This window comes from Neoarius graeffei, chromosome 14 (genome assembly GCF_027579695.1).
Source record: "Neoarius graeffei isolate fNeoGra1 chromosome 14, fNeoGra1.pri, whole genome shotgun sequence".
Lineage (NCBI taxonomy): Eukaryota > Metazoa > Chordata > Actinopteri > Siluriformes > Ariidae > Neoarius > Neoarius graeffei.
The window spans coordinates 11,730,756-11,758,394 of record NC_083582.1 but is presented as its reverse complement, the minus strand read 5'-3'; the positions used below and the strand labels follow the sequence as shown (position 1 = coordinate 11,758,394).

General features: G+C 42.5%; 1 protein-coding gene across 4 annotated transcripts; it reads right to left on the bottom strand.

The window, feature by feature from the left end:
* Window positions 1-287: 287 nt before the first annotated feature.
* On the bottom strand, window positions 288-27,274 carry LOC132897964 (breast cancer type 1 susceptibility protein homolog). Of its 4 annotated transcripts, none has more exons than XM_060939273.1 (20): window positions 27,009-27,274; window positions 22,270-22,444; window positions 20,621-20,674; window positions 17,223-17,303; window positions 16,982-17,070; window positions 16,774-16,810; window positions 16,562-16,662; window positions 13,470-16,316; window positions 13,309-13,394; window positions 10,487-10,616; window positions 9,919-10,038; window positions 9,603-9,694; window positions 7,006-7,093; window positions 5,836-5,913; window positions 3,655-3,695; window positions 3,449-3,532; window positions 1,793-1,850; window positions 907-977; window positions 734-797; window positions 288-564 (listed from the first exon to the last, which is right to left on the bottom strand). In XM_060939273.1, exons 2-20 carry the CDS (start codon window positions 22,341-22,343, stop codon window positions 470-472), a joined length of 4,290 nt encoding a protein of 1,429 aa, XP_060795256.1. In that variant the 5' UTR covers window positions 22,344-22,444; window positions 27,009-27,274; the 3' UTR covers window positions 288-469. The 4 variants fall into 4 exon arrangements, with proteins under 4 accessions (XP_060795256.1, XP_060795257.1, XP_060795258.1 ...); XM_060939274.1 differs by having other exon boundaries at window positions 27,154-27,274; XM_060939275.1 differs by lacking the exon at window positions 27,009-27,274 and adding an exon at window positions 26,763-26,809.
* Window positions 27,275-27,639: the final 365 nt, after the last annotated feature.

Genomic DNA, 27,639 nt, shown 5'->3' with positions numbered 1-27,639 from the left:
TCAGGAACGCGAGCACTGATGGAGAGAGCGAGCGAGCTGTTTAGAGACAGAATGGACAGATTGATGGTAGATGGACGGAGAACCCGCGAGACTGTGCTTTTACAGTTCCTGTGGGGACGGAGGAGGAAACTAAAGTTTTCATTATTAATGGCCGTGTCAGAGACAGAAACTGAGCAAGCAAAAACACAACAGAAGTGTGTGTGTGTGTGTGTGTGTGTGTGTGTGTGTGTATTTCCAAAGTACACTGTGTCTGGTTTAAAAAGTAAAAAGTTACCAAACACACCATCATCTGTTGAGTGTTTTATACTGAAATGTACAGGGTCTTATTTACAGCACGTTAAAATAGATTCTTTCTGTTTGTTGAGCTAAAGTGAAAAGAAGAGTGGTGATGAACAGAGCAGCGCAAGTAAAGTGCAAGGAAGGAGAGGAGGTGTTTAAAAAGAAGCAACGGAACACAAGAACCTCACAGTTATGGATTATAATCATGTGGGTTTTGGAGCGTGTACGTGGCGATCGAATCCAACAGCCAACTCCGAGTCACGACGGTGGCTTTTTTCTGTAGCGCTGAAAAAAATATATATACGGAGAGAAAACGAAAGTCAACAACGGCAAATGAGAAAGAAAATAGCATTCACACTGGATGAGTGTTTTTTTTTTTTTAATTTCTTGTCTGTGCAGAGATTTGATCGGGATCTCGTGAGTGGAGCAGATTTCCTTATCGTGTCTCTCTCACCTGTATAGTATGACTGAGAGTCATCAGGGTCAGGCTGAACCACCACCAGATGATAACAGATACCCTGAAACACACACACACACACACACACACACACACACACATATATATGGATTCATGCTTGAAAAGACGCAGACGTTGATATATATAAACACAAGGACAGAGAGAGGAACCTTTCTGGAGAACATCAGTGGATCCTTCATGACTGTAGCTCCACACAGCTCCACCATGGCCTCCATCTGATCTGTAACAGATCGTTCACAAACCAGGAATGATAAATGGGGGAAGGAAAAAAAAAAAATGCAGTCATATCACCGAGACACTTACACTACGTTCACACTGCAAGGCTTAATGCTCAATTCCGATTTTTTTGTGAAATCTGATTTTTTTGTGAGGTTGTTCACATTAACAAATATATGCGACTTGTATGTGATCCTCAGTATGAACGAAAAGCGACCTAAAAGTGTTCCGCATGCGCATTGCAGGATACGACGACGTCACACGCAGTGAGCATGGCCAGTGTTTACGGAAGTAACCTAAAGTTTCCTGTGTATGACAGTAGCCAGCATGGAGTACCTGGCGATGATGCAGTTGTTGTTGTGACGGGGCCAGAACATGCACAATAGCCTGATGTTAAGGAGGAGGTTGAGAAGGAAGAGGGCAAGGGTTTTGGCTCAGGCGTTCTGCGGGGTAGTGACTGCAACCTCCGTTCAAAGGAACATCAAAGCCATGTTGTTGTAACTTTTTTTGAGAGACCCGCCGCCTACTTCAGCGCAGAATAGTGACGTTTGTGGCTTGTTGATGACGTGTAAGTCGGATGAATGCGACCTGGCGGTTCAGACTGAAGTCGCATATGAAAAGATCGGACAGGAATCGGAATTAGGACCACATATCCAAACGGCCTGGGTCGGATTTGAAAAAAATCGGATCTGTGTCGTTCATATCGTCAATAAAAGATCGGATACAGGTCACATATGGGCGAAAAAATCGGATTTGAGTCACTTCAGCCTGCAGTGTGAACGTAGTGTATATGGATGTACAGCAAATACATCTTCATACCGGTGGTCATGTCAGTGAAGGAGCCCTGGAAGCAGATCTCGCATCCTTTCATCAGCAACTGGGAGAAAGGAAAAGTAAAGAAAAACACCACACACACACACACACATTAATAATAATATAAATCTGATGTCTGCTTGTGGTGCATTATGGTTAATTCACATGGCAACAAGTGTATTAGGAGTTCTCAAATACTGGGATTAGGGATGGCGAAAACTAAAAAAAAATCTTGACCGACCACTGAGCCTCATTAGCCGGTTAACCTACGAGTTTAAAATTCTAGAATTGGAATTATTATTAGAATCTATTCTAAATCTAACCGCGAGCATCCGCACATTCAGTCCCAGCCCTCCACTCACATTACCTTTTCTACAGCGCGAAACATTTAGTCAAACGCGGCACTGATGTCGAGGGGTTTGTATTGGAGCGGAGGACAAATGGCTCCAGCTTAGAGACAGTTTCAGTTGGCCATGATGGCGTTGAAAATAAAGTCAAGTGCTAGAAAAAGTACATAACATTCAGTGATGGGAATGACGGCGTTAAAATAAAGGCTGTTATAACGCCGGGTAATCTAATTAATTAGCTACAATTGTTATAACGCCGTTACCAATATCAACACGCCATTACTGCATGGCATTGAAGTTGCTCTGAAGCCGTCACCGACTTGGCTCACAGACATAAAAGCTGTGTTTGTCACTCCCCCTCCAGACACCGCTGTCATTTCATTCTCTCCCCTTCCCTCCAAAAGTCGGCATCTGCGCCTTTAATTTGTGTGGAGAGATATGATCTGCAATAACATGCATTGTTGGCTACAGACCGAAACATACTTTCAGAATGCACTGGCCAAGGCAGGACTAAACTCCATGTGCCTTCTAATAATAATTAAAAAAAAAACAGAATAGTAATTTGTAAGCTAAAAAGCCTGTGTCTACACTTTTCTTTCGCCGAGTGGCAGCTGTTTTCAACTGGGGCGGGAGGGCGGGACATGACTGAATGGGTGTTTCTGATTCGTCAGCTGTCGTCCTTACAACACAGAATTCCAGGTTCTCTGCTCCAAAATCAGCAGCTTCAAAACGATTGATTTTTTTTTTTTTTAACCGACAACCAAAAAAAAAAAATTTAACCGATTGACGCTGATTCGGTCAACCATCGGTCAAAATCCCTAACTGGGATAATAATGGGACGGAGCCCTAAAATGGCTGACAGTCCAGTAAGTAAGAGAAAAAGAGAGGAAACGGTTGTGTTAATGCAAATTTCTAAAGTGAATATTTATTTACTTTGGGTTTAACAGCAATGAAGGAAATGAGCACCTGGAATTGGTGATAATTTTATGAAGGTCCCTTCACAGGGAGAGAAAAAAAAACCCCAAACAGTCTGCTTATCTTTCACTCAGAAGCTAAATACGTCCTTTAATTAGAAAAACAATCACACATGGACCTTCCACACACACACGCAAGTGTAAAAGTGTTTAAAAATTAATCATTTCTGGAGAGACGAGCACGAGTTCGGATTTCTTTCACACGAGAAATGAAAATAAATAAGTAGAATCCACGGTTTCCACTTTCTGCACCCAGATATTATGTTTTATTGGTGCAACTTTAACAAACCACCACATTTGTTGTAAGACGAAGTGTTTTTACGGAGCTGGATCAGACTCACGTCATCATCCGGAGCGGTTCGGGCTTTTCGGGGTCCGTTGTGGTAGCGTCCGTTAACCACGTCACCACAGACCTCATATGGAGCCTATAAAGGGCCACAAGTCACACACAAACAAAATGTTACATCATATGAAAAGAATCGAAAAAAATGGAGGAAGATTGATCTGTATGTAAAAGCTTGTGGACAGAAGAGAAAAATGGATTTACTTCAGCTAGAAGTTTGCCGTGTTTGAAGCACTCCGAGATCCCTGATGGAGAGAAGGGGAAAAAAATTTTAAATTATATATACAGTGGTGCTTGAAAGTTTGTGAACCCTTTAGAATTTTCTATATTTCTGCATCAATATGACCTAAAACAACGTCAGATTTTCACACAAGTCCTAAAAGTAGATAAAGAGAACCCAGTTAAACAAATGAGACAAAAATATTATACTTGATCATTTATTTTTTGAGGAAAATTATCCAGTATTACATATCTGTGAGTGGCAAAAGTATGTGAACCTTTGCTTTCAGTATCTGGTGTGACCCCCTTGTGCAGCAATAACTGCAACTAAACATTTCTGGTAACTGTTGATCAGTCCTGCACACCGGCTTGGAGGAATTTTAGCCCGTTCCTCCATACAGAACAGCTTCAACTCTGGGATGTTGGTGGGTTTCCTCACATAAATTGTTCGCTTCAGGTCCTTCCACAACATTTCGATCGGATTAAGGTCAGGACTTTGACTTAGCCATTCCAAAATATTAACTTTATTCTTCTTTAACTATTCTTTGGTAGAACGACTTGTGTGCTGAGGGTCGTTGTCTTGCTGCATGACCCACCTTCTCTTGAGATTCAGTTCATGGACAGATGTCCTGACATTTTCCTCTAGAATTCGCTGGTATAATTCAGAATTCATTGTTCCATCAATGATGGCAAGCCGTCCTGGCCCAGATGCAGCAAAACAGGCCCAAACCATGATACTACTACCACCATGTTTCACAGATTGGATAAGGTTCTTATGCTGGAATACAGTGTTTTCCTTTCTCCAAGCATAATGCTTCTCATTTAAACCAAAAGGTTCTATTTTGGTCTCCTCCATCCACAAAACATTTTTCTAATAGCCTTCTGGCTTGTCCACGTGATCTTTAGCAAACTGCAGATGAGCAGCAATGTTCTTTTTGGAGAGCAGTGGCTTTTTCCTTGCAACCCTGTCATGCACACCATTGTTGTTCAGTGTTTTCCTGATGGTGGACTCATGAACATTAACATTAGCCAATGTGAGAGAGGCCTTCAGTTGCTTAGAAGTTACCCTGGGGCCCTTTTTGACTTCGCTGACTATTACACGCCTTGCTCTTGGAGTGATCTTTGTTGGCCAACCACTCCTGGGGAGGGTAACAATGGTCTTGAATTTCCTCCATTTGTACACAATCTGTCTGACTGTGGACTGGTGGAGTCCAAACTCTTTAGAGATGGTTTTGTAACCTTTTCCAGCCTGATGAGCATCAACAATGCTTTTTCTGAGGTCCTCAGAAATCTCCTTTGTTTGTGCCATGATACACTTCCACAAACGTGTTATGAAGATCAGACTTTGATAGATCCCTGTTCTTTAAATAAAGCAGGGTGCCCACTCACACCTGATTGTCATCCATTGATTGAAAACACCTGACTAATTTCACCTTCAACTTAACTGCTAATCCTAGAGGTTCACATACTTTTGCCACTCACAGATATGTAATATCGGATCATTTTCCTCAATAAATAAATGACCAAGTATAATATTTTTGTCTCATTTCTTTAACTGGGTTCTCTTTATCTACTTTTAGGACTTGTGTGAAAATCTGATGTTGTTTTAGGTCCTATTTATGCAGAAATATAGAAAATTCTAAAGGGTTCACAAACTTTCAAGCACCACTGTATCATTAATGAAATAATTAAACTGTTGTGATGCTGGATACTGCGTTCTAACCCTACATTCGACAGGTGATCGTTTGTCTACGACAAGCTTCTCAGTTCTATGCAAATTAGATGTGACGCTGTAAAGAAGCCAAAAAAAAAAAAGGAAGGAAAACTTACAAGCGTGGTTTCACCTTCCATCATATACGAGCTCTCAGCATCATTAGATGTATATAGCGATTTTACAAATAAATAAAAAGCTTGGAAGGAAGTAGCAGACTGTTGGGGTCTGTGATGAGTGTATGTAGCTAGTCCAATTAGCTCACCATGCTAATCTAATCTGAGAATGAAGCTGGGGGGAAAATATGAAAGTGAAAGTACAGGCCACGCCCACAATCGACAACATTAGCGACTGATAAAACATAAGACAAAACTATGAGCGACTTGGTCACTTGCAAGTGTGAACGCAGGGTCAAGAGTGAACACGCATGTGAAGGGAGCAGCACCGATACTCACACAGGAAGCTCACCACCCACTTTCTGCCAGCGATGCCCTGGAAGTACTTCAGCGTTCGCTCACACACCATGTCTTCACCTGCGCCAACACAGAATGAGCGAATAAACAAGTTAGAAAAGCACAGTATTGAACTGATATTCCAATATCAGTATCGATGTATCCCTAGTTAGATTATGTGGGAAAACTTTCATAATCTATCGGAGTAGATTTATGAGAGAGAGAGAGAGAGAGAGAGAGAGAGAGAGAGAGAGAGAGAGAGATTCTCAGTGGTATATGAAAGATTTGCAAACTGAAGAACACATCATTCCGGCTCATTCTGCGACACCGCTGTGTATGTAATTACTTGTAGACGCAGTCATTAGACTCACATTAAAACCTAATTAGCCAGTTTGTGTTGCTGCTTAATGCACTCGGGTCACGACGCAGTTCTGGAGAAGAAACACCCAGCCGACACGCCTTACTTTAAAAACATTTGTTATTACTAAAATGACACAGGACTTCTCGAACCTGTTCGGTGTAATTAGTCATTATGGCGTTCTTCGAACGTGCAGATAATCTACAAAATGAGTACTTCTTGCGATACGGGACACAAATTATCATCCCGTCATCTTGCTCTTGAGAAATACGACTGGAAAGAACTCCAGGAACCTTTGCCAAGATGGCCGCCGAGCAGACGGAAGTTACTAGAACTTTGTCGCTGCTGTCTTTAAACGCTGAAAGTGCAGACGTTGTAGATGATCATGTGCGGGTGTAATAACCAAAGCCACTATGAGGAACAACATCCTCATCCCTACTGCTCTCGGCCAATCAGAACGCACCGTTTTAATTCTATTTGGGGGAAAAAAAAAAAAAAAAAAAGAGTAGATCAGCATGGATTAAACAAGAAAATACAAAACTGCAATCTTCTGGAGGAAAAGAAAATGCGGTATGAATATCAAAGCTCTTGAAATGGTTGCCAGGGTAACTGTGACATTAAAATGACTTTCTTAATGGTGCTCGTTAATATGCTGCTTTGTTAGGAATGGCTTTGATATAAAAACAGTGCAACACAGGGAAGTAATTACATACAGAAAAGTGTGTGTGAGGGAGAGTGAATGAGAAAATGTGTATATACACGTTACCTGAATACACAACAAAATTATCAAATGAGTACCTGTAACACACACACACCTGTTTTGATGATGATGTGAGTCGTAGTAGGAGTGACCTGATTGCTTACACCAGCCTTCATCTTCCTTGCAAACTTCTTCACCAGGCCCTACACACACACACACACACACAGTGTTAGTGGTACCACCCCGTCACTGATTAATTTACTAAAACAGCACAGAGAACTATAGAGGTGCTGATGAGGGACGAATATTTATAGCTGCTAGAATATTAACATACGTGACGTTTCACGGACGCGCCTCAACATTAAATATAACGATAAACAGATAAAAAGCATGACTTTGTTTCATAAATTAAAATTCCTTGGTGAGTTTTTGTGGTACAAAAGGAATGACACACTTGGGGACATGCTATTCTAGGAAAATAATCATCTCTGCTTTATCACACCACTCCATTGTTATAAAACTGTTTATAATTTTTTTGTATACAACCCCGATTCCAAAAAAGTTGGGACAAAGTACAAATTGTAAATAAAAACGGAATGCAATGATGTGGAAGTTTCAAAATTCCATATTTTATTCAGAATAGAACATAGATGACATATCAAATGTTTAAACTGAGAAAATGTATCATTTAAAGAGAAAAATTAGGTGATTTTAAATTTCATAACAACAACACATCTCAAAAAAGTTGGGACAAGGCCATGTTTACCACTGTGAGACATCCCCTTTTCTCTTTACAACAGTCTGTAAACATCTGGGGACTGAGGAGACAAGTTGCTCAAGTTTAGGGATAGGAATGTTAACCCATTCTTGTCTAATGTAGGATTCTAGTTGCTCAACTGTCTTAGGTCTTTTTTGTCGTATCTTCCGTTTTATGATGCGCCAAATGTTTTCTATGGGTGAAAGATCTGGACTGCAGGCTGGCCAGTTCAGTACCCGGACCCTTCTTCTACGCAGCCATGATGCTGTAATTGATGCAGTATGTGGTTTGGCATTGTCATGTTGGAAAATGCAAGGTCTTCCCTGAAAGAGACATCATCTGGATGGGAGCATATGTTGCTCTAGAACCTGGATATACCTTTCAGCATTGATGGTGTCTTTCCAGATGTGTAAGCTGCCCATGCCACAAGCACTAATGCAACCCCATACCATCAGAGATGCAGGCTTCTGAACTGAGCGCTGATAACAACTCGGGTCGTCCTTCTCCTCTTTAGTCCGAATGACACGGCGTCCCTGATTTCCATAAAGAACTTCAAATTTTGATTCGTCTGACCACAGAACAGTTTTCCACTTTGCCACAGTCCATTTTAAATGAGCCTTGGCCCAGAGAAGACGTCTGCGCTTCTGGATCATGTTTAGATACGGCTTCTTCTTGGAACTATAGAGTTTTAGCTGGCAACGGCGGATGGCACGGTGAATTGTGTTCACAGATAATGTTCTCTGGAAATATTCCTGAGCCCATTTTGTGATTTCCAATACAGAAGCATGCCTGTATGTGATGCAGTGCCATCTAAGGGCCCGAAGATCACGGGCACCCAGTATGGTTTTCCGGCCTTGACCCTTACGCACAGAGATTCTTCCAGATTCTCTGAATCTTTTTGATGATATTATGCACTGTAGATGATGATATGTTCAAACTCTTTGCAATTTTACACTGTCGAACTCCTTTCTGATATTGCTCCACTATTTGTCGGCGCAGAATTAGGGGGATTGGTGATCCTCTTCCCATCTTTACTTCTGAGAGCCGCTGCCACTCCAAGATGCTCTTTTTATACCCAGTCATGTTAATGACCTATTGCCAATTGACCTAATGAGTTGCAATTTGGTCCTCCAGCTGTTCCTTTTTTGTACCTTTAACTTTTCCAGCCTCTTATTGCCCCGTCCCAACTTTTTTGAGATGTGTTGCTGTCATGACATTTCAAATGAGCCAATATTTGGCATGAAATTTCAAAATGTCTCACTTTCGACATTTGATATGTTGTCTATGTTCTATTGTGAATACAATATCAGTTTTTGAGATTTGTAAATTATTGCATTCTGTTTTTATTTACAATTTGTACTTTGTCCCAACATTTTTGGAATCGGGGTTGTAAATATGGCAGTGATTACAGGAAATCACGTGCTCTGATTGGTTGAGAAATTCGGACTAATATCGCTTCGTTGCCGTAAGTGAGGAAGAATTACAAATGAAAGAAAACGCTGTTCCTAAAAGCACGAAAGATGCTACGAAGTTTGGTCTAAGACTATTCTAAGGGAAGGTGGAGTTGGGATTTATTTTATCAGTTTCAAAGCAAAGTATTTTACGTGACTCGGCGTAGAGAAGTGACAAGACTGTACTGCGCCGTTATTACATTTACATGCTGTTTGAAATAAGTTATTTTTTAATATGATTTTTTTTCCATCACCGCCTGTGCATTTATACTAAAATAGTTATCCGTCTCAGGCTCAGTGAATATCGGTTGAATAATAACCTCAACTTCGTCTTGATTATCATTCACCGACATTCACTTTACCTTCGGTGAATAAATGTTAAATAAACACACGAGTTTATTCATGGTGCATAACGAACACGACTCACTCTTTAGTTGCAGTAATTTGCTGCGTTAACGTGTTAAACAAGTGAAAACAAAGGGCATTTATGAATTAACCTCTCACCTGTTCCGTGGCACTGAGTCCCGACGCCACCAGCTCCATCCCGCCTCCGCTTTCTGTTCTGCACTCGTTCCTTAACGAACGTTCTCCTAGAGCTGGGCGAGACAGGAAAAAAAAAAAAAATGCTTCGACGATACTTGATACAAATCACGATGCAAAGGCTGGCTCAAAAATTCTCAGCAATTTTAGAGGAATCTATAGAGATTTTACACCAACTCAGCTGCTTTAATTAAAAGCGAACGAAATAAGGTTTGAGAAGAACAAGATACGAGTGCGACACAATCCATTACGATATTGATATTGTATCTCCCAGCCGTACTTTCACCCCTCAGCTCATTCAGCTTCTTTTCCACGGTCGCATCCTCAGGGACGGCACGCTGACCTTCGACCTGCCTTCCGCTTTTACAGGATTGCTGACTTCTTACTCTGCCTTGCTGGCCTGTAGGTCACACACACACACACACACACAGATTGAGTGTACCATCAGCAGCTGTGTTTACGGTTTATAATCCTGAAAAGCTCATCACATCAGGACAACACTAATTAACAGGACGCTTATCACAGATGCAAGACGGCGGAAATTAATCATCTTTAAATATCGTCACACGCTGCTGAATGTAAGGGAGGTTCAGTCATCGTTATTGCTTCAAAACCATATTTCTAAAATGAGAGCTGCATCACTGTTTAGCAACACGCAGAGTTCTGATTGGCCGAGAGTGCAGTATGATCTAAACCCAGGACGTTTTCTATACAGTCCACTTGTAGAAAGAGGTGTGTGTGTGTGTGTGTGTACAGGGTTTTACAGTACCCTCCAGGCCCCTGGGGTAAAAAAGAAGCGCTTAGCAGAATGGTGTACTGGTGGCGAATCAGGATCTGAGCGTTTGTACCCGAGTGCTGGTTGTCGTCCTCCGTCTTGTTTTTATCGTCCAAGTCAGCGTCTTTCTTCTGGATAGCCTCGGACACTAAAGCCATCATTCTCTCCAGCCTGTGCAACTCCTGCTGCATCTCTTCTCTCTGCTACAAACATGACGTACACAGAGCTCATTAGTGATCCTGCACTTGTGTGTGTTTGGAGCGCTGGCGTTTCTCTCTCATCTGGCTCCTTTGAACATGTTAAACGGTGCATGTTTACTCTTCATATGCAAATCCAAATTAAAAACCCTTTCACTAGACGGTGCTAAGAGAACTGAGCACGCCTCTTAAACCTCTTTAACTGCATTAATACGGTGAAGTGTCTCAGCCAACACCACAGACCAACGCCTGAGATTCACTCCATTAGTGCACTGATTACTAACACATCATCGTCATCATCATCCCTGCTCTTTTCCAGAGAACTGAAGAGGTGCAGAAAACCTCATCTGTAAATACGGAGTTACTGCCATCTTCTGGACAGCAGTGCTCTTTAGGCGAAGACAAAATTATTGGCAAAGCTGACAACATATGTGGCACTTCACAGAATCCAGGGACACATGTCGGCCGAAACGAATCCGAGAAAATCGCAAAAGAAGCATTTTTTTTCGAAATTTGTAATTTTCGTTTTTTTCCATAATGTGCAAGTTGAGATCTTGAAGAATGCAATCAGTATTTCAGATAATAGATTGTTTTGTTGGAAAATCATACATTTTTTGTTGCAAATTGTCTCATTTTTGTCAGGACTGTAGCCTGCTGGGGGGTGTGGGTAAATTACCATATGGGCCATTCACGTGACGATTTAAGGCTACGTTTACACTAGACCGTATCTGTCTCGTTTTCTTCGCGGATGCACTGTCCGTTTACATTAAACCGCCTGGAAACGGGAATCCGCCAGCGTCCACGTATTCAATCCAGATTGTGTCAGCTCCGGTGCTGTGTAAACATTCAAAATACGCGAATACGCTGTGCTGGGCTCTAGCTGGCGTCGTCATTGGACAACGTCACTGTGACATCCACCTTCCTGATTTGCTGGCGTTTGTCATGTGACGCGACTGCTGAAAAACGGCGCGGACTTCCGCCTTGTATCATCTTTCATTAAAGAGTATAAAAGTATGAAAATACTGCAAATACTGATGCAAATACTGCCCATTGTGTAGTTATGATTGTCTTTAGGCTTGCCATCCTTCCACTTGCAAGTAGTAAGTGATATGCGCTGGGATCTCACACACAGCGGCTCAGTCCCGAATCGTGGCTTGCGCACTTCACTCGCGCGCTGTGTGAGCTGCGCAGGGCCGGAGTGCGCACCCTCCAGAGGGCACTCGCTGTTCAGGGCGGAGTGATTTGGAGCGCAGGATGCCTGCGGAGCCGAGCGTATCCGTGTATTGGCGTTGCTGTGTGCACGGCTAACGGTTTTAGTGCAAACGCGAATCGTTTTAAGAACGTTAATCTGATGATCCGCTGATTCGACGTAATGTAAACGTAGCCTAAGTCTTTTGGGGTTTTTTTTTTTTTCGCCAATCAGCTGTATGATACGAGCTGAGCTCGTGGCTACTTAAGCTGCATACAGGCATGTAATTTCACTATGGAATGAATATGGAGCAAGCTAAACAGAGCGCAGAGGAGCTGAAACACCTCGAAGCAAACAGACGCACAGTAGTTACATTGGAGATGACCATTTCTAGCAAAAAAACCCCAACCAAAAGGAAGTGTTCTAGGACTACATATTCCATCGGAGGCATTGATGTGTGCAAGGCGCCGTTTCTCTTTCTGATGGGGTAAGTTTATTAATCTAAGGCTGTGTGGTTATTTTTGCATGTAACGGAGAGTGTTGTGGTTTGGTTACATGAAACTAGCGTTGTGTTAGTTGTTATCATCGTGCTATCTTTCTTTCTTACGGTGCGAGTAATTTTTCAACCACAAAACGTTAAAGTATACTTTAGGACTTATTTTTGTACTTCATAATTGTGTTGGGCATACTTTGCATGGAAGGAAAATTGACATGGTGATCTTTGTTTACATGAAAGTAGCATCGTGCTAGCTAGTAGGGGGTAGGGCTTTCCTTAATATCATGCAAATGAGCACCATTATGTGCCCGCCCTGCACCCAGAGTAGCTGAGAAGGAAAACTTTGAGGGCGATTTTCTCCCTTTCCTGTTTTAAGAGCTATGCACTTTCAAAAGGCCACACATTCTTCAAATATTGTCAGATCTCCACATGGAAGGCATCATTGGAAAGCTTAGAAACTGTACTTTCTGAATCGGTCAATAACTCAAAATGCCCCCGGGCTGACATGTGTCCCTGGATTTTGTGATCTGATGATACTTTGAGCTTAAATATAGAACAACTCTGTATCAACTTATTTATCAAACTTAAGTTTTCCCAAGAACCTCCTCTTTTACAGAAACGACTCCATCCATGCCAGATCGAAACGCATTGACTCGAACAGGACACCATTATTATTATTACTACTACTAATGCTGTTGTTTTTCAATAGTAACACAAAGCCAACATGCCACAATGAAAAGCAAAACTTCCTTCATGGCATTGCTCTTATATTGCTTTATCTATTCAGTGAAAATCATGAATGAGGTACTAGTGCCACAACTCCTATCCAATCACAGCCCTCAGTTGTGCTTGGGGGCGTGGCTATAAGGAGGACGACCTGGAAGCATCATTTTTAGCACTTTAAAAGTTTCTTACAGCTCTTATAGCACTGAAGTGTGACTGCTTTCCGATCTCACATGGAATCTTTCCTTTTCTCAACCCAATGGTAAAACAAGTTAAAAACTCGCCCTCACCTGAGTGGTAATAATCTCGCTTGAGAATTGAGATGACTCGATGGAAAGCCGTGTATTACCACATACACCCTCAACTACTTCTTCACCTAAAAGTAAAATTTATCATCATTAGTAAATAGCTCTGTTTATATGAATACGTATTATGAGTATAAAACACTCACTTTCCTGTGGTGTCCCAAAAAGATCCACAGATCCTTGACTAGAAGTGATCCACTCATCTCTGCAAGTGAGGTCAGGAACACCATCATCTTGTACGTCATTTGAATTTACATCTTCAGAAGATTCCTGTTTCTGATAAGGGGCAACACCTTGACTTGCAGGACTTGACTGAGCTTCTGGTTCACTGCGAGACCGACTATCCTGACTTGCAGAGTCCAAACCTGGCTTTGGGCTTCGTTCTTCAGCTTGGAGGTCATCTTGGTTTAAAGAGTTTTTCGCTGGATCTTTGGCAGATGGTGAGGACGAATGGTGAAATTTAAATATCTGAGCTAGTGGGGGGAAGTCCTCATTCTCAATACTGGATTCAGACTCTGAAGACTCCAGCCTCTGGGCCTTCCTCTTCCTACGCAAACATGGCTGAGAAAGAACTTCTCCTTCATCCATCTTATCCAAGTTCTGAGTGGTTGCAGGTTCTGTGACTACAGCTTCAGGACCATTTGGTACAAGGCCATCTGGGGTGACTGAGGACTCAAAATTACCACACAGAGTTTCACAGTTGGTCATGTTTCCCAACTGGATGCTGGAAATTTTGTTTGAGTCTACATCAAAGTTTGCCTGCAATCGTGTCCCTTGAAGTTCTGAAGACGTTGGAGACTTTGATGAGTCCTTACTGCCAGAGATTTGTGGCTCCTCTTGAGTCACACTTGTAGAGAAAAGCTGGATGGAATGTGCAAGGTCAAGGTTCACAGGAGGGCTGGAATCTTGAGATCTTGAAGAATCTTGAGACTTTACAGTCTTCTCAGGATGGTCACTGGCACCTGAGACTTTTATGGAATTGTCTTTTGGGGTGTCTTTTGGAAGACTGGGAAGAGGTGGTGATTTTACCTGAAGCAGACGGACACTTGCAACTTCTGCAACACATGTTTGAGATGTTATCTCATGAGGTGCTCGTTCACAAGCATTTGAAGGTAGAACTTGATCACTGTCCGGAGACATGCCTGGTATCTCTGCTTGAGTTACGTTGTCTTGCTTGTCTTCCTCCAAAATCCGAGTGAGGGATTTCTCTTGGGTTCTGGAGTGTGAAAGCCTGGGACTACCTAGGTAGAAGGATTTTCTCTTGGTGGTTTTGAAAGTTTTCATGAGTTGCTCGGTATCAAGTTCACTATCATTGGTGTCATCTTCTTGCTCTGTATCTTTGTGCTCAACAGCAGATGCTGACGTTTTTGCAGATGGTGATTCCTGACATTTCTGTGGTATAGATTCTGGAACCAGAGCCGCTAATGGACTTGTGTTTACAACTTTGGTAGGACAAGGGATAATGTTCTTGTCTTGATCCCCCGTGTCTGGGACAACAGAAACAAGCGAATTTTCTTCAGCGATAGTCCCCTCAGATACACACTTGGGAGCAGCCGCATCCTCACTTGACTGCATGATTTCAATATTTTCAAAGTCATCACTGTAAACACAACCATTTCCCCTCCCAGACCGTCCTGGTTTCTTGTTCTGTGAAGTATTTGGCTGATTTGTACCAACATGGTCAGCCTTCGTACTTGGCTCATCGAGGGTAGTGGCTGGATTATTTTCAGGTTCATCAGCAGGTTTTGGAAGAGCTTGTTTAGATCGTCGTCTTCTTGGAAGACCCTGAACTTCTGCAGTGAACTCCTGCAGCCTTAAACTTCGTCTCGTTTTCCGAGCATCAGGAGATTTCGGCTCTGCAGTGCTAGGATAACTTTCAATATTAACTTCTGTCTCAATTAATCTGGGATTACATGGAACTTTCTCCTTCGAATCAACGATCTCGGTTCCAGCACTGACTATAACAAGGGACTTGGCATTTTTGCCTTTTTCCAACTTGTCGTCTTTTGCAGGGTCACGCCTACTCCTAGCGATCCGTCTCTTCCGATCTTTCTTGTTGTCCATGTTGTTTTCTTTCTCTGTCAAGTCAAGGTCCACATCTTGCCAAACCTCCTGCATCTTTGATCTCCTCCCTGGTTTCTTCAATGGTACCTCAAACGCTGGACTTACTTCCATAATTTCACCTTCTTCATCAGGACCAGGCTGCACCACCTTTTCCTGCTCGTCTGAGGACCTCAATGGTTTGGTGCCGTTTTCCTGTTTGCTTTCTTTCTCAACTTCCTCTTGATGCACTCCATCTTCTTTATCTTCCTTTGACGACTTCCTGATAGAGTCAGCTGGAGTCGCATTACGGCTTGACCTCCTCTTAGACGTCATGATCTTTTCATCCTTTTCCAATAAATTTTCAGAACGACTGACAGGTGCAGTCTCTCTTTCAAGAGGGAAACTTTTGGTCACTTTGGTGATCTTGACAACTTTGCGCTCGCGTTTATACACTGCCCCAAACACTTGTTCTTCCAGACCTCGACAAGGAACTTCCCTTTCAGGATTTGCAACAGCTTTATCGTTAGCAGAATCGTGAATCTCTGTTGATGCACGTGAAGCCGTACTCTCTTTTTCAGCATCGCTGTCTGTGAAAGTCGGAAGAGCTCCTTCCACGTTGTCTTCGGTTTGTGCACCAGAAGTTGGAGAAATCTTCAGCAACCACTCAGACACTTTCTGCACGCTTTTCTTCTGTCTTGTGTCCATAATTCTGTCTGGCTCCAAGCAGAGTCGCTTAGATCTTCTGCGGGAACGTTTCCCGTCATCTGGAGTGACATCCTGCTGTGTCTGAGAATTACCTGCTTCTGTTGTCGGTGGAACATCTTCAGGATGTGCAGGTTTTGTTTTTGATTTTTGTGGCAAATCACCAACACTGCTGTCTAAGCAATCTTGTTGTGAAGTGGCAGGACACGAATCCTCGAGACACATGAGTTTCGCGAAGGCATCTTTAGCTGTAAGCGAGTTCAAAACAGTCGATAACCAGCACTGCTCACTTCAACATCGAGACGAGGGTTAAAACAAGATGATAAATTTATGGAGCAAGACCTGTGTAACTCAATATCACTAATAATACTGAATCTTTCAGGACACGTGAAAGTTTTGTAGCGGTCACATTTGTACTTTGCATGATTGTATTTTATGATGTAACACAGACATGTACTGTAATATGGTTTATACAGACAACGAATCATCTCACCTGCTGTTGTGGAGGAAACAGTGGCCTCTTTCTCCGTCGCATCCCCCTCCGAGGTTGTATTCTCTTCACTGCCCTGCTGATCTCTCGACTCTGTCTCAACACTGACCGAAGAAACGTGAAAAGAACGAAGTATTGCAAAACCTCAGTGTCGCAAGTGTGGCATTTAAATAAAAAATAAATAAATAAAAATGGAGCAACAGCATGAGTCTCACCTAGCTCTCTGTCTCCTCTGTGGCAACCCAGTGAAATCTAGGATCACACACACACACACACACACACACACACACACACACACATACATACATATATTGGCCCCATGTACTGTATAAATATCTCAAAGGCCAAGTCTGGAATGCACTCCCATTCCACCCATTTTAAGGTTTTTCTACATGATGTGTAAATATTCTAAAACACACTTACAGTTTGTGCACGTATCAAATTCGTAAGAACGGACTAAATTCTGGAGGCCTTCTACCAGTTTCTGGAAGCCTGGACTTTCCTGCAGGCTCCTGTTAAACATTTAAACACCCACAACTCATTACAGGAGTTACAGATCACATCACATTTTAATAATCGTGCACCTTTTTCAAACGAGCGTCTGGTAGTAGGCACCAGTGACTGTCACGGATCAATCAGAATTCATAATAAATATAAACTCTACCTCTTGGTGATCTTAGTTTTGCACACCGGGCAGCTCGTTTCTTTCCTCTTGTTCCTCTCCAGCAGTTTGGTCATGCAGAACCTGAAAATTTTAACCTCGTCAGAATTCACATTGATACAAAGAACATTTCTTTTAGCATACTCTCATTTATTTATTTATTTTTTTGTTAGAATATTGAGCAGGAAAAATGGCCATTCTGGGTTTTTTTCTCATTAATTATTAAATAAATAAATACAAACAAACAAACTTAAAATAGTGTGTGTATAATCTTATACACACACACAACCCTGATTCCAAAAAAGTTGGAACAAAGTACAAATTGTAAATAAAAACAGAATGCAATAATTTACAAATCTCAAAAGCTGATATTGTATTCACAATAGAACATAGACAACATATCAAATGTCGAAAGTGAGACATTTGGAAATTTCATGCCAAATATTGGCTCATTTGAAATTTCATGACAGCAACACATCTCAAAAAAGTTGGGACAGGGGCAATAAGAGGCTGGAAAAGTTAAAGGTACAAAAAAGGAACAGCTGGAGGACCAAACTGCAACTCATTAGGTCAATTGGCAATAGGTCATTAACATGACTGGGTATAAAAAGAGCATCTTGGAGTGGCAGCGGCTCTCAGAAGTGAAGATGGGAAGAGGATCACCAATCCCCCTAATTCTGCGCCGACAAATAGTGGAGCAATATCAGAAAGGAGTTTGACAGTGTAAAATTGCAAAGAGTTTGAACACATCATCTACAGTGCATATCATCATCAAAAGATTCAGAGAATCTGGAAGAATCTCTGTGCGTAAGGGTCAAGGCCGGAAAACCATACTGGGTGCCCGTGATCTTCGGGCCCTTAGACGGCACTGCATCACATACAGGCATGCTTCTGTATTGGAAATCACAAAATGGGCTCAGGAATATTTCCAGAGAACATTATCTGTGAACACAATTCACCATGCCGTCCGCCGTTGCCAGCTAAAACTCTATAGTTCAAAGAAGAAGCCGTATCTAAACACGATCCAGAAGCACAGACGTCTTCTCTGGGCCAAGGCTCATTTAAAATGGACCGTGGCAAAGTGGAAAACTGTTCTGTGGTCAGACGAATCAAAATTTGAAGTTCTTTATGGAAATCAGGGACGCCGTGTCATTCGGACTAAAGAGGAGAAGGACGACCCAAGTTGTTATCAGTGCTCAGTTCAGAAGCCTGCATCTCTGATGGTATGGGGTTGCATTAGTGCGTGTGGCACGGGCAGCTTACACATCTGGAAAGACACCATCAATGCTGAAAGGTATATCCAGGTTCTAGAGCAACATATGCTCCCATCCAGACGACGTCTCTTTCAGGGAAGACCTTGCATTTTCCAACATGGCAATGCCAAACCACATACTGCATCAATTACAGCATCATGGCTGCGTAGAAGAAGGGTCCGGGTACTGAACTGGCCAGCCTGCAGTCCAGATCTTTCACCCATAGAAAACATTTGGCGCATCATAAAACGGAAGATACGACAAAAAAGACCTAAGACAGTTGAGCAACTAGAATCCTACATTAGACAAGAATGGGTTAACATTCCTATCCCTAAACTTGAGCAACTTGTCTCCTCAGTCCCCAGACGTTTACAGACTGTTGTAAAGAGAAAAGGGGATGTCTCACAGTGGTAAACATGGCCTTGTCCCAACTTTTTTGAGATGTGTTGTTGTCATGAAATTTAAAATCACCTAATTTTTCCTCTTTAAATGATACGTTTTCTCAGTTTAAACATTTGATATGTCATCTATGTTCTATTCTGAATAAAAAATGGAATTTTGAAACTTCCACATCATTGCATTCCGTTTTTATTTACAATTTGTACTTTGTCCCAACTTTTTTGGAATCGGGGTTGTATTATTCTTTTTAAAAAGGAGAAAAATATTTTTTAAATAAACAAAATTCACTATATTTTATTTAATTAAAAGCACCACCACATTGGGTCTCGTCCTCGATTGTAGGTTTCATAACTAGACGTTTATAATAATAATAATAATAATAATAATAATAATAATAGCTCTGATAGTAATATAAACTCTCAAAGTTAACGATAAGTAAATACATAAATGTAGAACAAATAATTACATTTTTGTAGATAATTTTAGCCTTCATAACGACAGTGTTAGAAGGTTGTTAAAAAATATTAAAAACAGATCAAATAAATCCTCAGAAAGTTAGTTGTTAAAATGAAAGCGAGTTGGTAAATCTCTCTATAAAATCACAATTTCTACATAACAACAAATACACACAAACTAGAACTGTGAGTAAACTCACTGCAGGGTACCACCCGCTCGCAACAAAATTTGTCAACTGGAACTGTGTGTGAACTTAAAAAAAAAAAAAAAAAAAAACACCTGCAACACCATGATTCAAATTCCTATTAGTCATTCATCTTAATAATATATTGGGTCTAAACTAGGGCTGTGTACCGGTACTGTGTACCGGTACTGTACCGTGAAAATCGATTCGGTACAGGTCCAAAATACCGGATCATGAAGTACCGGTACTGTACCGATATAAATTTACACCAAGTACCTGCTTATTTTGTGACTGAAGATGCGTAAATCCTACCACAAAGATGAAAATTTAGCACTGGAAAAGACGTAAAATGCCGCACTGAAACTTGAAATCAGAGCCATCTTTGATTTGAGATCCTCTCGCCACAGTCTCACGAGACATTGCGAGAGCTTGGCTGATCCAGCGTTCTGATTGGTCAAAAAGACTCAAAAGCAGGTCAGCCATTTTTCCTTTGCTGGCATTGGCAGCCTTTGTTACTTTGTGCAATTTTGCCGCGCAAGTTAAAGGCCGCGGGCTGCGCGTAGTCTATAGTACTCTAGTGTAGTCACTTCTCGCTGTGAGACAACTTATTACTTTTTGTCCCAAGTTAACTATAGTGTGAGACTGAGAGGGTGACTGAGAAGTGAGGTAGGAAACCTAGTTATGTTCGGTTTTCTTTGAATAAAGATACTGACAAGTTGTCAACAGTTTATTAATGTTTCTGTCATTATTGAAGAAGTTCAGAAGAATTTGTCAAATTGTACAGGTACAGGTCCGGACCTGAACCCAAACCTCTGTACCGGTACCTGATGTTACGTTTAGGTACGCAGCCCTAGTCTAAACCCATTTGGTACAATTTCATGGAGTGGAACACCAGCCACACCACCAGATAATGACATGTGTAAGAAAATAAGTATCTTTAAGACTTAGGTTCGGGATTATTTTTCTTCACGCACATTTTCAGGTGGTATACCGCAACTGTGTAAAATTTCATCAAAATCCAGCAAACCGTTTCGGAGGAGTTGCGCTTAGACGGACGGATGGACGGCAGACATAATAATTAAATATTAAAATAATAAAAATGTGCTTACTTGCAGAACTGATGGTCACAGCAGGTGGAGACGGGCTTGCTCATCAAATCCAAACTGTCAGACAACAACACAAACCGTATGACTGTACAGACGAGGTGTAATGACCTGCTGTGTAACCATGGAGATGAAGGTCAATAGTAAAGTAGTGCCGTGATAATAAGCCATTATGATGCGTTATAACCTGAACGGATCCTTCCTCAGGTTCAGGGTTGACCCGGAACAGATTAAACATTTACTTTTTATTCTGTAGATATAAAAGGTTTATCACTTAACCTACAGGTTGTATCCAGTGATGTGACTTTCGCTTGCGAGTTCACTTCTGGTGAATGAAGTGGTGGTCAGAGAAACCAGTTTGGCCGCTGTTTTAAAGAGTTTGTGAAACCGTCTCCGACTATTTTCACACTTTAGAGGCCAATACACGGTCAAGATACCTTCAGAAAGTTGCTTTTTGCAATGGGATCGAGCCTTACATGCTATCAAAGAAGGATTTTTCCTACGAGTTGGAAAATTATCCATCTGTTGAGTTCCCCGACATCTCAAACTACCTGGTGCTGCAGACATCGTTCTACGAGGACAAACGGATGAAAACCTGGAAGATCATGGAGGCGTATATCTTTTTATGTGGCTGGGTTAAAGATCTGGGGATCAGGATACTACAGGATTTATCTTGTATCGTTTTTCCCTGGGTAAGGAGGAATTTTTGGGCTTTTTGTAGGCGTCTTTGCGCTGGTTGCTAGGACGCTACACGAATTAGTTTCGGGTGTAAACGAACCACAGTGGCTCGATTCTCAATCCTCGCTGCTCTTCTCTTCCAGGTAAATAAATCATTAACAAAGATCCACAGAAACTCCTTTAAAGACCTGGGGATTGGTGAAACAGGATGGAGAAGTTATGACAGCTCACTGTAACTGCATGGCCGGGGAAGCGGTTTCGTGCTGTAAACTCATGAGCTCTGCTTTTGTGTTCACGTGGCTCGTCTCGATTACCTTCTCTCTCTGGCTGACTGTAGGAGCCCAATCTACAGTAAAGTTTGCTCGGAGATCCTGATAAATAAAGTGAACATATACGCGTTTGTTTACAATATGGCGACCACGATCAAACAGTAAACAAAAACACATCTGAGGACTGAAGCGTCTCCTGAACTTCAGAACATGACAAAATAACGGAAAAAGGCGAGAAAAGTGACTTGCGAATCCAGACGAAATAAATCAGAGGAATTCGCGAAGTGATCTGCGCAAACGCGAGCGTTCCATCGCAGTGAACGGTTCAGGAGCCACCTTTCTCGTCGTCTTTTGGCAAACTCCTTTGCTCTTTGACCCTTTATCACTTCACAGAGAACCCGGAAGAAACTTATCAGTTTCACGGTGTGTTTGATTGAAGCTGTGCAAAACGACACAAGTGTAGGGCATTTTAATGACGATCAAGGCGCCCCAGCGATAGTAATGTTCTGTGAACTGACCACCACTTCACGTCTTGTATATCTAATGAGGCAGAAGTGACATCAGATGCAACCCACCTGTACAGCAGGATATAGACGTACAGGTGTGTGTATCAGAATGCACTCTTTCCAGAGCAGACGGAATACGGCACTTCATCCTGTTCCAGGACACGGTTATGGCAATGGTTATAAGATCATCGCCCAGACTCACCATATGGGACACTGCAGGTTCTCCCAAATCACAGCGATGCCTCTCTTCACGTCTTCTGCCCTCGCCGCACTCATCGCTCCAGGTTAGAAACACACACCATACGTGCCCCAAGTGCATGAGAAGCCCTGACTTCCTCCCGTATGTAGTGCACTCATACAGCGAGACAGGGTTCACTCTGTACACAACACACACACATGCCTTTATATAGTGCACTACTTTGGGCTCACTACCTCCATGTAGTGTACTTGCACTGTCATACCCTATATAGGGAGCACAGGGACAAACCCCAAATGACTCACTTGTTCTCATAAGGCATCATTAAAGCAGACTTTGTGTAGTGCACTTAGGGTTGCCACCCGTCCCGTAAAATACGGAATCGTCCTTTATTTGGCAATTAAATCTTGTGTCCCATATTGAACCGATACAGGACGCGATTTATTCCGTATTTTCATAAATGTCCAATACACATGTCTGTCTCACACATATCAACACTAAATCTAACAATAATGAACAAAATAAAACAGGAAATACTCCGTTGCGGGATCTACCCAGGACACAAACCCCTCCACTCCGTGTCACGCTCTGTGCCTGGCTGCCTGCGTCACTGCGTGTGGCGCTGTCACGGTTGCCTAGAGACAGACAACACACACCGGCGCTGCTCAAAAAACCCGGGCCTTTTAAAAATGTCTGCTGCACCCGGGACTCCACCACGTCCTCAAAAGCGTAAAAGCTTACAAAAATACAGACGTGAGTGGGAAGAGGCACATCCTTGGCTGGACAGCGCGAGTGGAGACGACTACAGAGCAAACTGTAAAGTCTGTCGGCGAGTGTTTTCAGTGGCGGACGGTGGGCTGTCTGACAGCATTCATCAGGAGAGCAACACTGCAGATATGTAAGAACACAGAAGACACACGCGTCAGTGTCACAGTTCTTTATACCCCAATTATCTCCTGAGAGTGATACAGTATGGGACATTATGTTATGATTGTCATTTGTTTGATTGATTGTTTGTTTGAATTAATGATCATTCATCCATCCGACTGGACGTGTTAAAAAGGATGACAGAGTTGATCCACAAATCAAGCTCTCACTAAATCTCAGCATCTTGCGCTACGTTCACACTGCAAGGCTTAATACTCAATTCCGATTTTTTTGTGAAATCTGATTTTTTTGTGAGGTCGTTCACATTAACAAATATATGCGACTTGTATGTGATCCTCAGTATGAACGAAAAGCGACCTAAAAGTGTTCCGCATGCGCATTGCAGGATACGACGACGTCACACGCAGTGAGCATGGCCAGTGTTTACGGAAGTAAAACCGCCCGGTTACGGTATGACCCATCCAATCTAGCTTGAATAGCTGCATCCCCCCAAATGGAAATCAGCTCCCTAACCTCTGCGTCCTTCCATTGAGAAGATTCAGAACCTTCACAGCCCGAAGCGTCCCTCGCATTGATGTCATGCACAGGGGCGCAGATACGTTTTTTGAACTGGGAGGGACAAAGCTGCCAACAAACCAACCCCAACATGCCTGTCAAACTTGTTGTTAGTAACCATAGCAACCAAGCTCAAGCTCGCAACCTGTGCAGTCTGCGCAGCTCAACCAACCGAATATCAGTCTTTGTTTTGTTTTATGTGAGTTGTTGCAACTATGTATACACTGCCGTGCACCTCAATAAACCGAATGGTAATTAGTCTTTTGATTTTTCCGTGAGGTTTGCCTTATACAAAAAAAGACAGCATAGACGTTTTTCCTCCCTATAAGTGGGGGGGACCGAACGAGGCGAATTTAAATCTGGGTGGGACGAATCCCACCTGTCCCCCCCTCTATCTGCGCCCGTGATTATGCGCCATGTTGTTGTAACTTTTTTTGAGAGACCCGCCGCCTACTTCAGCGCAGAATAGTGACGTTTGTGGCTTGTTGATGACGTGTAAGTCGGATGAATGCGACCTGGCGGTTCAGACTGAAGTCGCATATGAAAAGAGCGGATAGGGATCGGAATTAGGACCACATATCCAAACGGCCTGGGTCGGATTTGAAAAAATCGGATCTGTGTCGTTCATATTGTCAATAAAAGATCGGATACAGGTCACATATGGGCGAAAAGATCGGATTTGAGTCACTTCAGCCTGCAGTGTGAACGTAGCCTTACACTCACACACAGGACCTCTGTCTTCCACACTCACCCCGCCCCCTCGCTTTCTCATCCAACCACGTACTTGCCCGTATTATACACATTCACTGGCAATCAGAAAACACACATTATTATTATTAGGGCCCGAGCCCTATAGGGCGAAGGCCCTATTGTTCTTGTAAGAGTTCACTATTATTATTCTTCCGTCTTCTTCTTCTTCTTCTTTATTTTTCTCCGCTGTTGGGCCATTTTCGGGGCGCTTGCCATGGGCGAAAACGCACCAAATTTGGCACCAGTTCCGAGAATTGCCACCGCTACTCAGAACCAAAAGCCCAAACTTGGCCGGGGCTCAGGGCCTCTATAGCGCCCCCTAAGTCGTTGTGATTTTGGCCTCCCGCTTTAAGGTGCCTGGGTGCCGTGTAGTTTGTAGTAGTGGCATGCCATTTGGTACGCATATGTATCTCACTAAGCCGGACAAAAATGTAATGCCAATGCATTAGCCACGCCCAACAGGAAGTGAGGTAATTTCACTTTTGTGCGAAATGCATGGCCACGAAGACGGCGCAACTCCTCCTAGACCGTTCATAGGAATGTCACCAAAATTGATACACATCATCTACAGACATGGCTGACAAAAGTTACTAAATACGTTTCACGTAGGATAAACCGTTCAGAAGTTATACGTCAATCAATTTTCGATGCAAAATTTTACATGCTTAAAAATTCATAACAAATCTTCTGATTGCTCAAAACTGCTCATACTTCACACGCAAATCACTCATTGGGCTTCTGACATGTTACCCAATTTCTGTGATATTTCGCCACTGGGGGCGCTATTTTTGGGCAAAAAATCCAATCTTTCCTCAAATTTGGTCAAACTTCACGGCCACCCTCTTACTACCTCCCATGTCATGTATACCACATTTTGGGAATTTTCGTCCATGGGGGGCGCTGTTTTTGGCCGACGCAATTGCTCCAAAACGGGTTTTTGGTGAATAATTCCATAATGCTTTTCCTTCACACCACTACCTTGTGATAGTACGTTGCTGTAGTAGACACTTATTTTTCCAACTCATAATCGCTCATGTACAGCATAGCGCCACCTACTGACATGGGAAAATCCAAAAAATTTATTCTTCAAAAATCTATATCTCATCTTCTATTTACTCAATTGTCATCAAACTTCATACGCAAACTCTTCATAGCTCACCTGACATATACGCCAAATTCTGTGCACTTTCGCCACTGGGGGCGCTATTTTTGGGCAAGAAATCCAATCTTTCCTCAAATTTGGTCAAACTTCACGGCCACCCTCTTACTACCTCCCATGTCATGTATACCACATTTTGGGAATTTTCGTCCATGGGGGGCGCTGATTTTGGCCGATGCAATTGCTCCAAAACGGGTTTTTGGTAAATAATTCCATAATGCTTTTCCTTCACACCTCTACCTTGTGATAGTACGTTGCTGTTGTAGACACTTATTTTTCCACCTCATAATCGCTCATGTACAGCATAGCGCCACCTACTGACATGGGAAAAACCAAAAAATTTATTCTTCAAAAATCTACATCTCATCTTCTATTTACTCAATTGTCATCAAACTTCATACGCAAACTCTTCATAGCTCACCTGACATATACGCCAAATTTTGTGCACTTTCGCCCCTGGGGGTGCTGGTTATGGCACAAATGATATTGCAGCTTCTGATTTGTCAAACTTGGCAAGCAAACTCTTTACGGTATTTCGCGGGGACGCATGCCCCCGCCCCCCCTGGCCGCTGGCGCGAGGGCCCGTCGAGGCCGCTTGCGGCTTTAATTATTATTATTATTATTAGCACACAGCATTCACATTATAATAGTAACAAATAAGTAAATAAATACATTTCCTAGATTAAAAATTTTATTAGTGTGGTTTACTTTAACTGTTTTACTAAAAACACCTACAAAATAAAACATACCACTGCTGCGGGGACCCCACCCCATGGGAGTCGTGCCCGTGGTGGTCATGGCCCCAAGGAGCCGTGGTGGGCGTCCCTTATTTTCATTTCTGAATGGTGGCAACCCTAAGTGCACTTACAAAAGTCATAAGTAAACACCCCCCCCAACCTAAACTCAAACTCAATTCTACACATTTAACAGTTAAAATAACATTTAATAGCAGTGCCAGGCGCTTTATTTGCTCCTCTTCGTAAAAAGTTTCATTCTCTTTAACCAGGCTAGCTTTAACCACACAGCAGATATCGACCGGAAACTTTCTCACTCAATTTTTTTCCGTTTTAACCTTCATTAAAAGTTGTTAATAATTGCGGAAAATATTTATTCAACCATGTATCATTCGTCATAACTGTTATCTTACACTAATATTCTTCCAATCTACTGAGGCTAGAGCTAGTTATGTTGTTAGTCGCAAACCAGGGCCGAATCCTAAACGTATCATTACTCCCTACATAAGCACACTGGCTACAGTAAGAAATGGTAGCATTCTCTACCCTACTTAGTGCACTAAATAGGAAACAATACGCTATTCGGGACACAACCCACAGAGTTGCACACCATATCGAAGCACAAAATGTATTAAATAAGTAAAACAAGGTTAACGCACCCAAAGTGTCTCGAGCGTCTGTGGATGTTACTTCCGTGCTGTTTGTCACTCGTTAATAACAATAAAGTTATTAGGCGAAATAAAAAATAAAGTGGTGAAAGTGCGACTCGGTGTAGCCGCTAAGCTAACACTCGGAAATACTCACAGGTTTGTGTTTTCCCGCGACTGTGTCAGTCACGTGACTGACGTTCACACGAGCGCGGCCCGCTTCTCTCCTGAGGTTCCTGCTGGCGCGCGCCATTGCGCAAACTCATCAGTGACGAGGAGAGAAAATCTGGAGAGCGCATAGCCAGCTGTCCGCCATCTTACCACTCCCATCACGGAGCGGAACTGTCGTTTAGACTACTGGAAGCTACACAAAATTGGACAAGTTATATATATATCTCATCTCATCTCATCTCATTATCTCTAGCCGCTTTATCCTTCTACAGGGTCGCAGGCAAGCTGGAGCCTATCCCAGCTGACTACGGGCGAAAGGCGGGGTACACCCTGGACAAGTCGCCAGGTCATCACAGGGCTGACACATAGACACAGACAACCATTCACACTCACATTCACACCTACGGTCAATTTAGAGTCACCAGTTAACCTAACCTGCATGTCTTTGGACTGTGGGGGAAACCGGAGCACC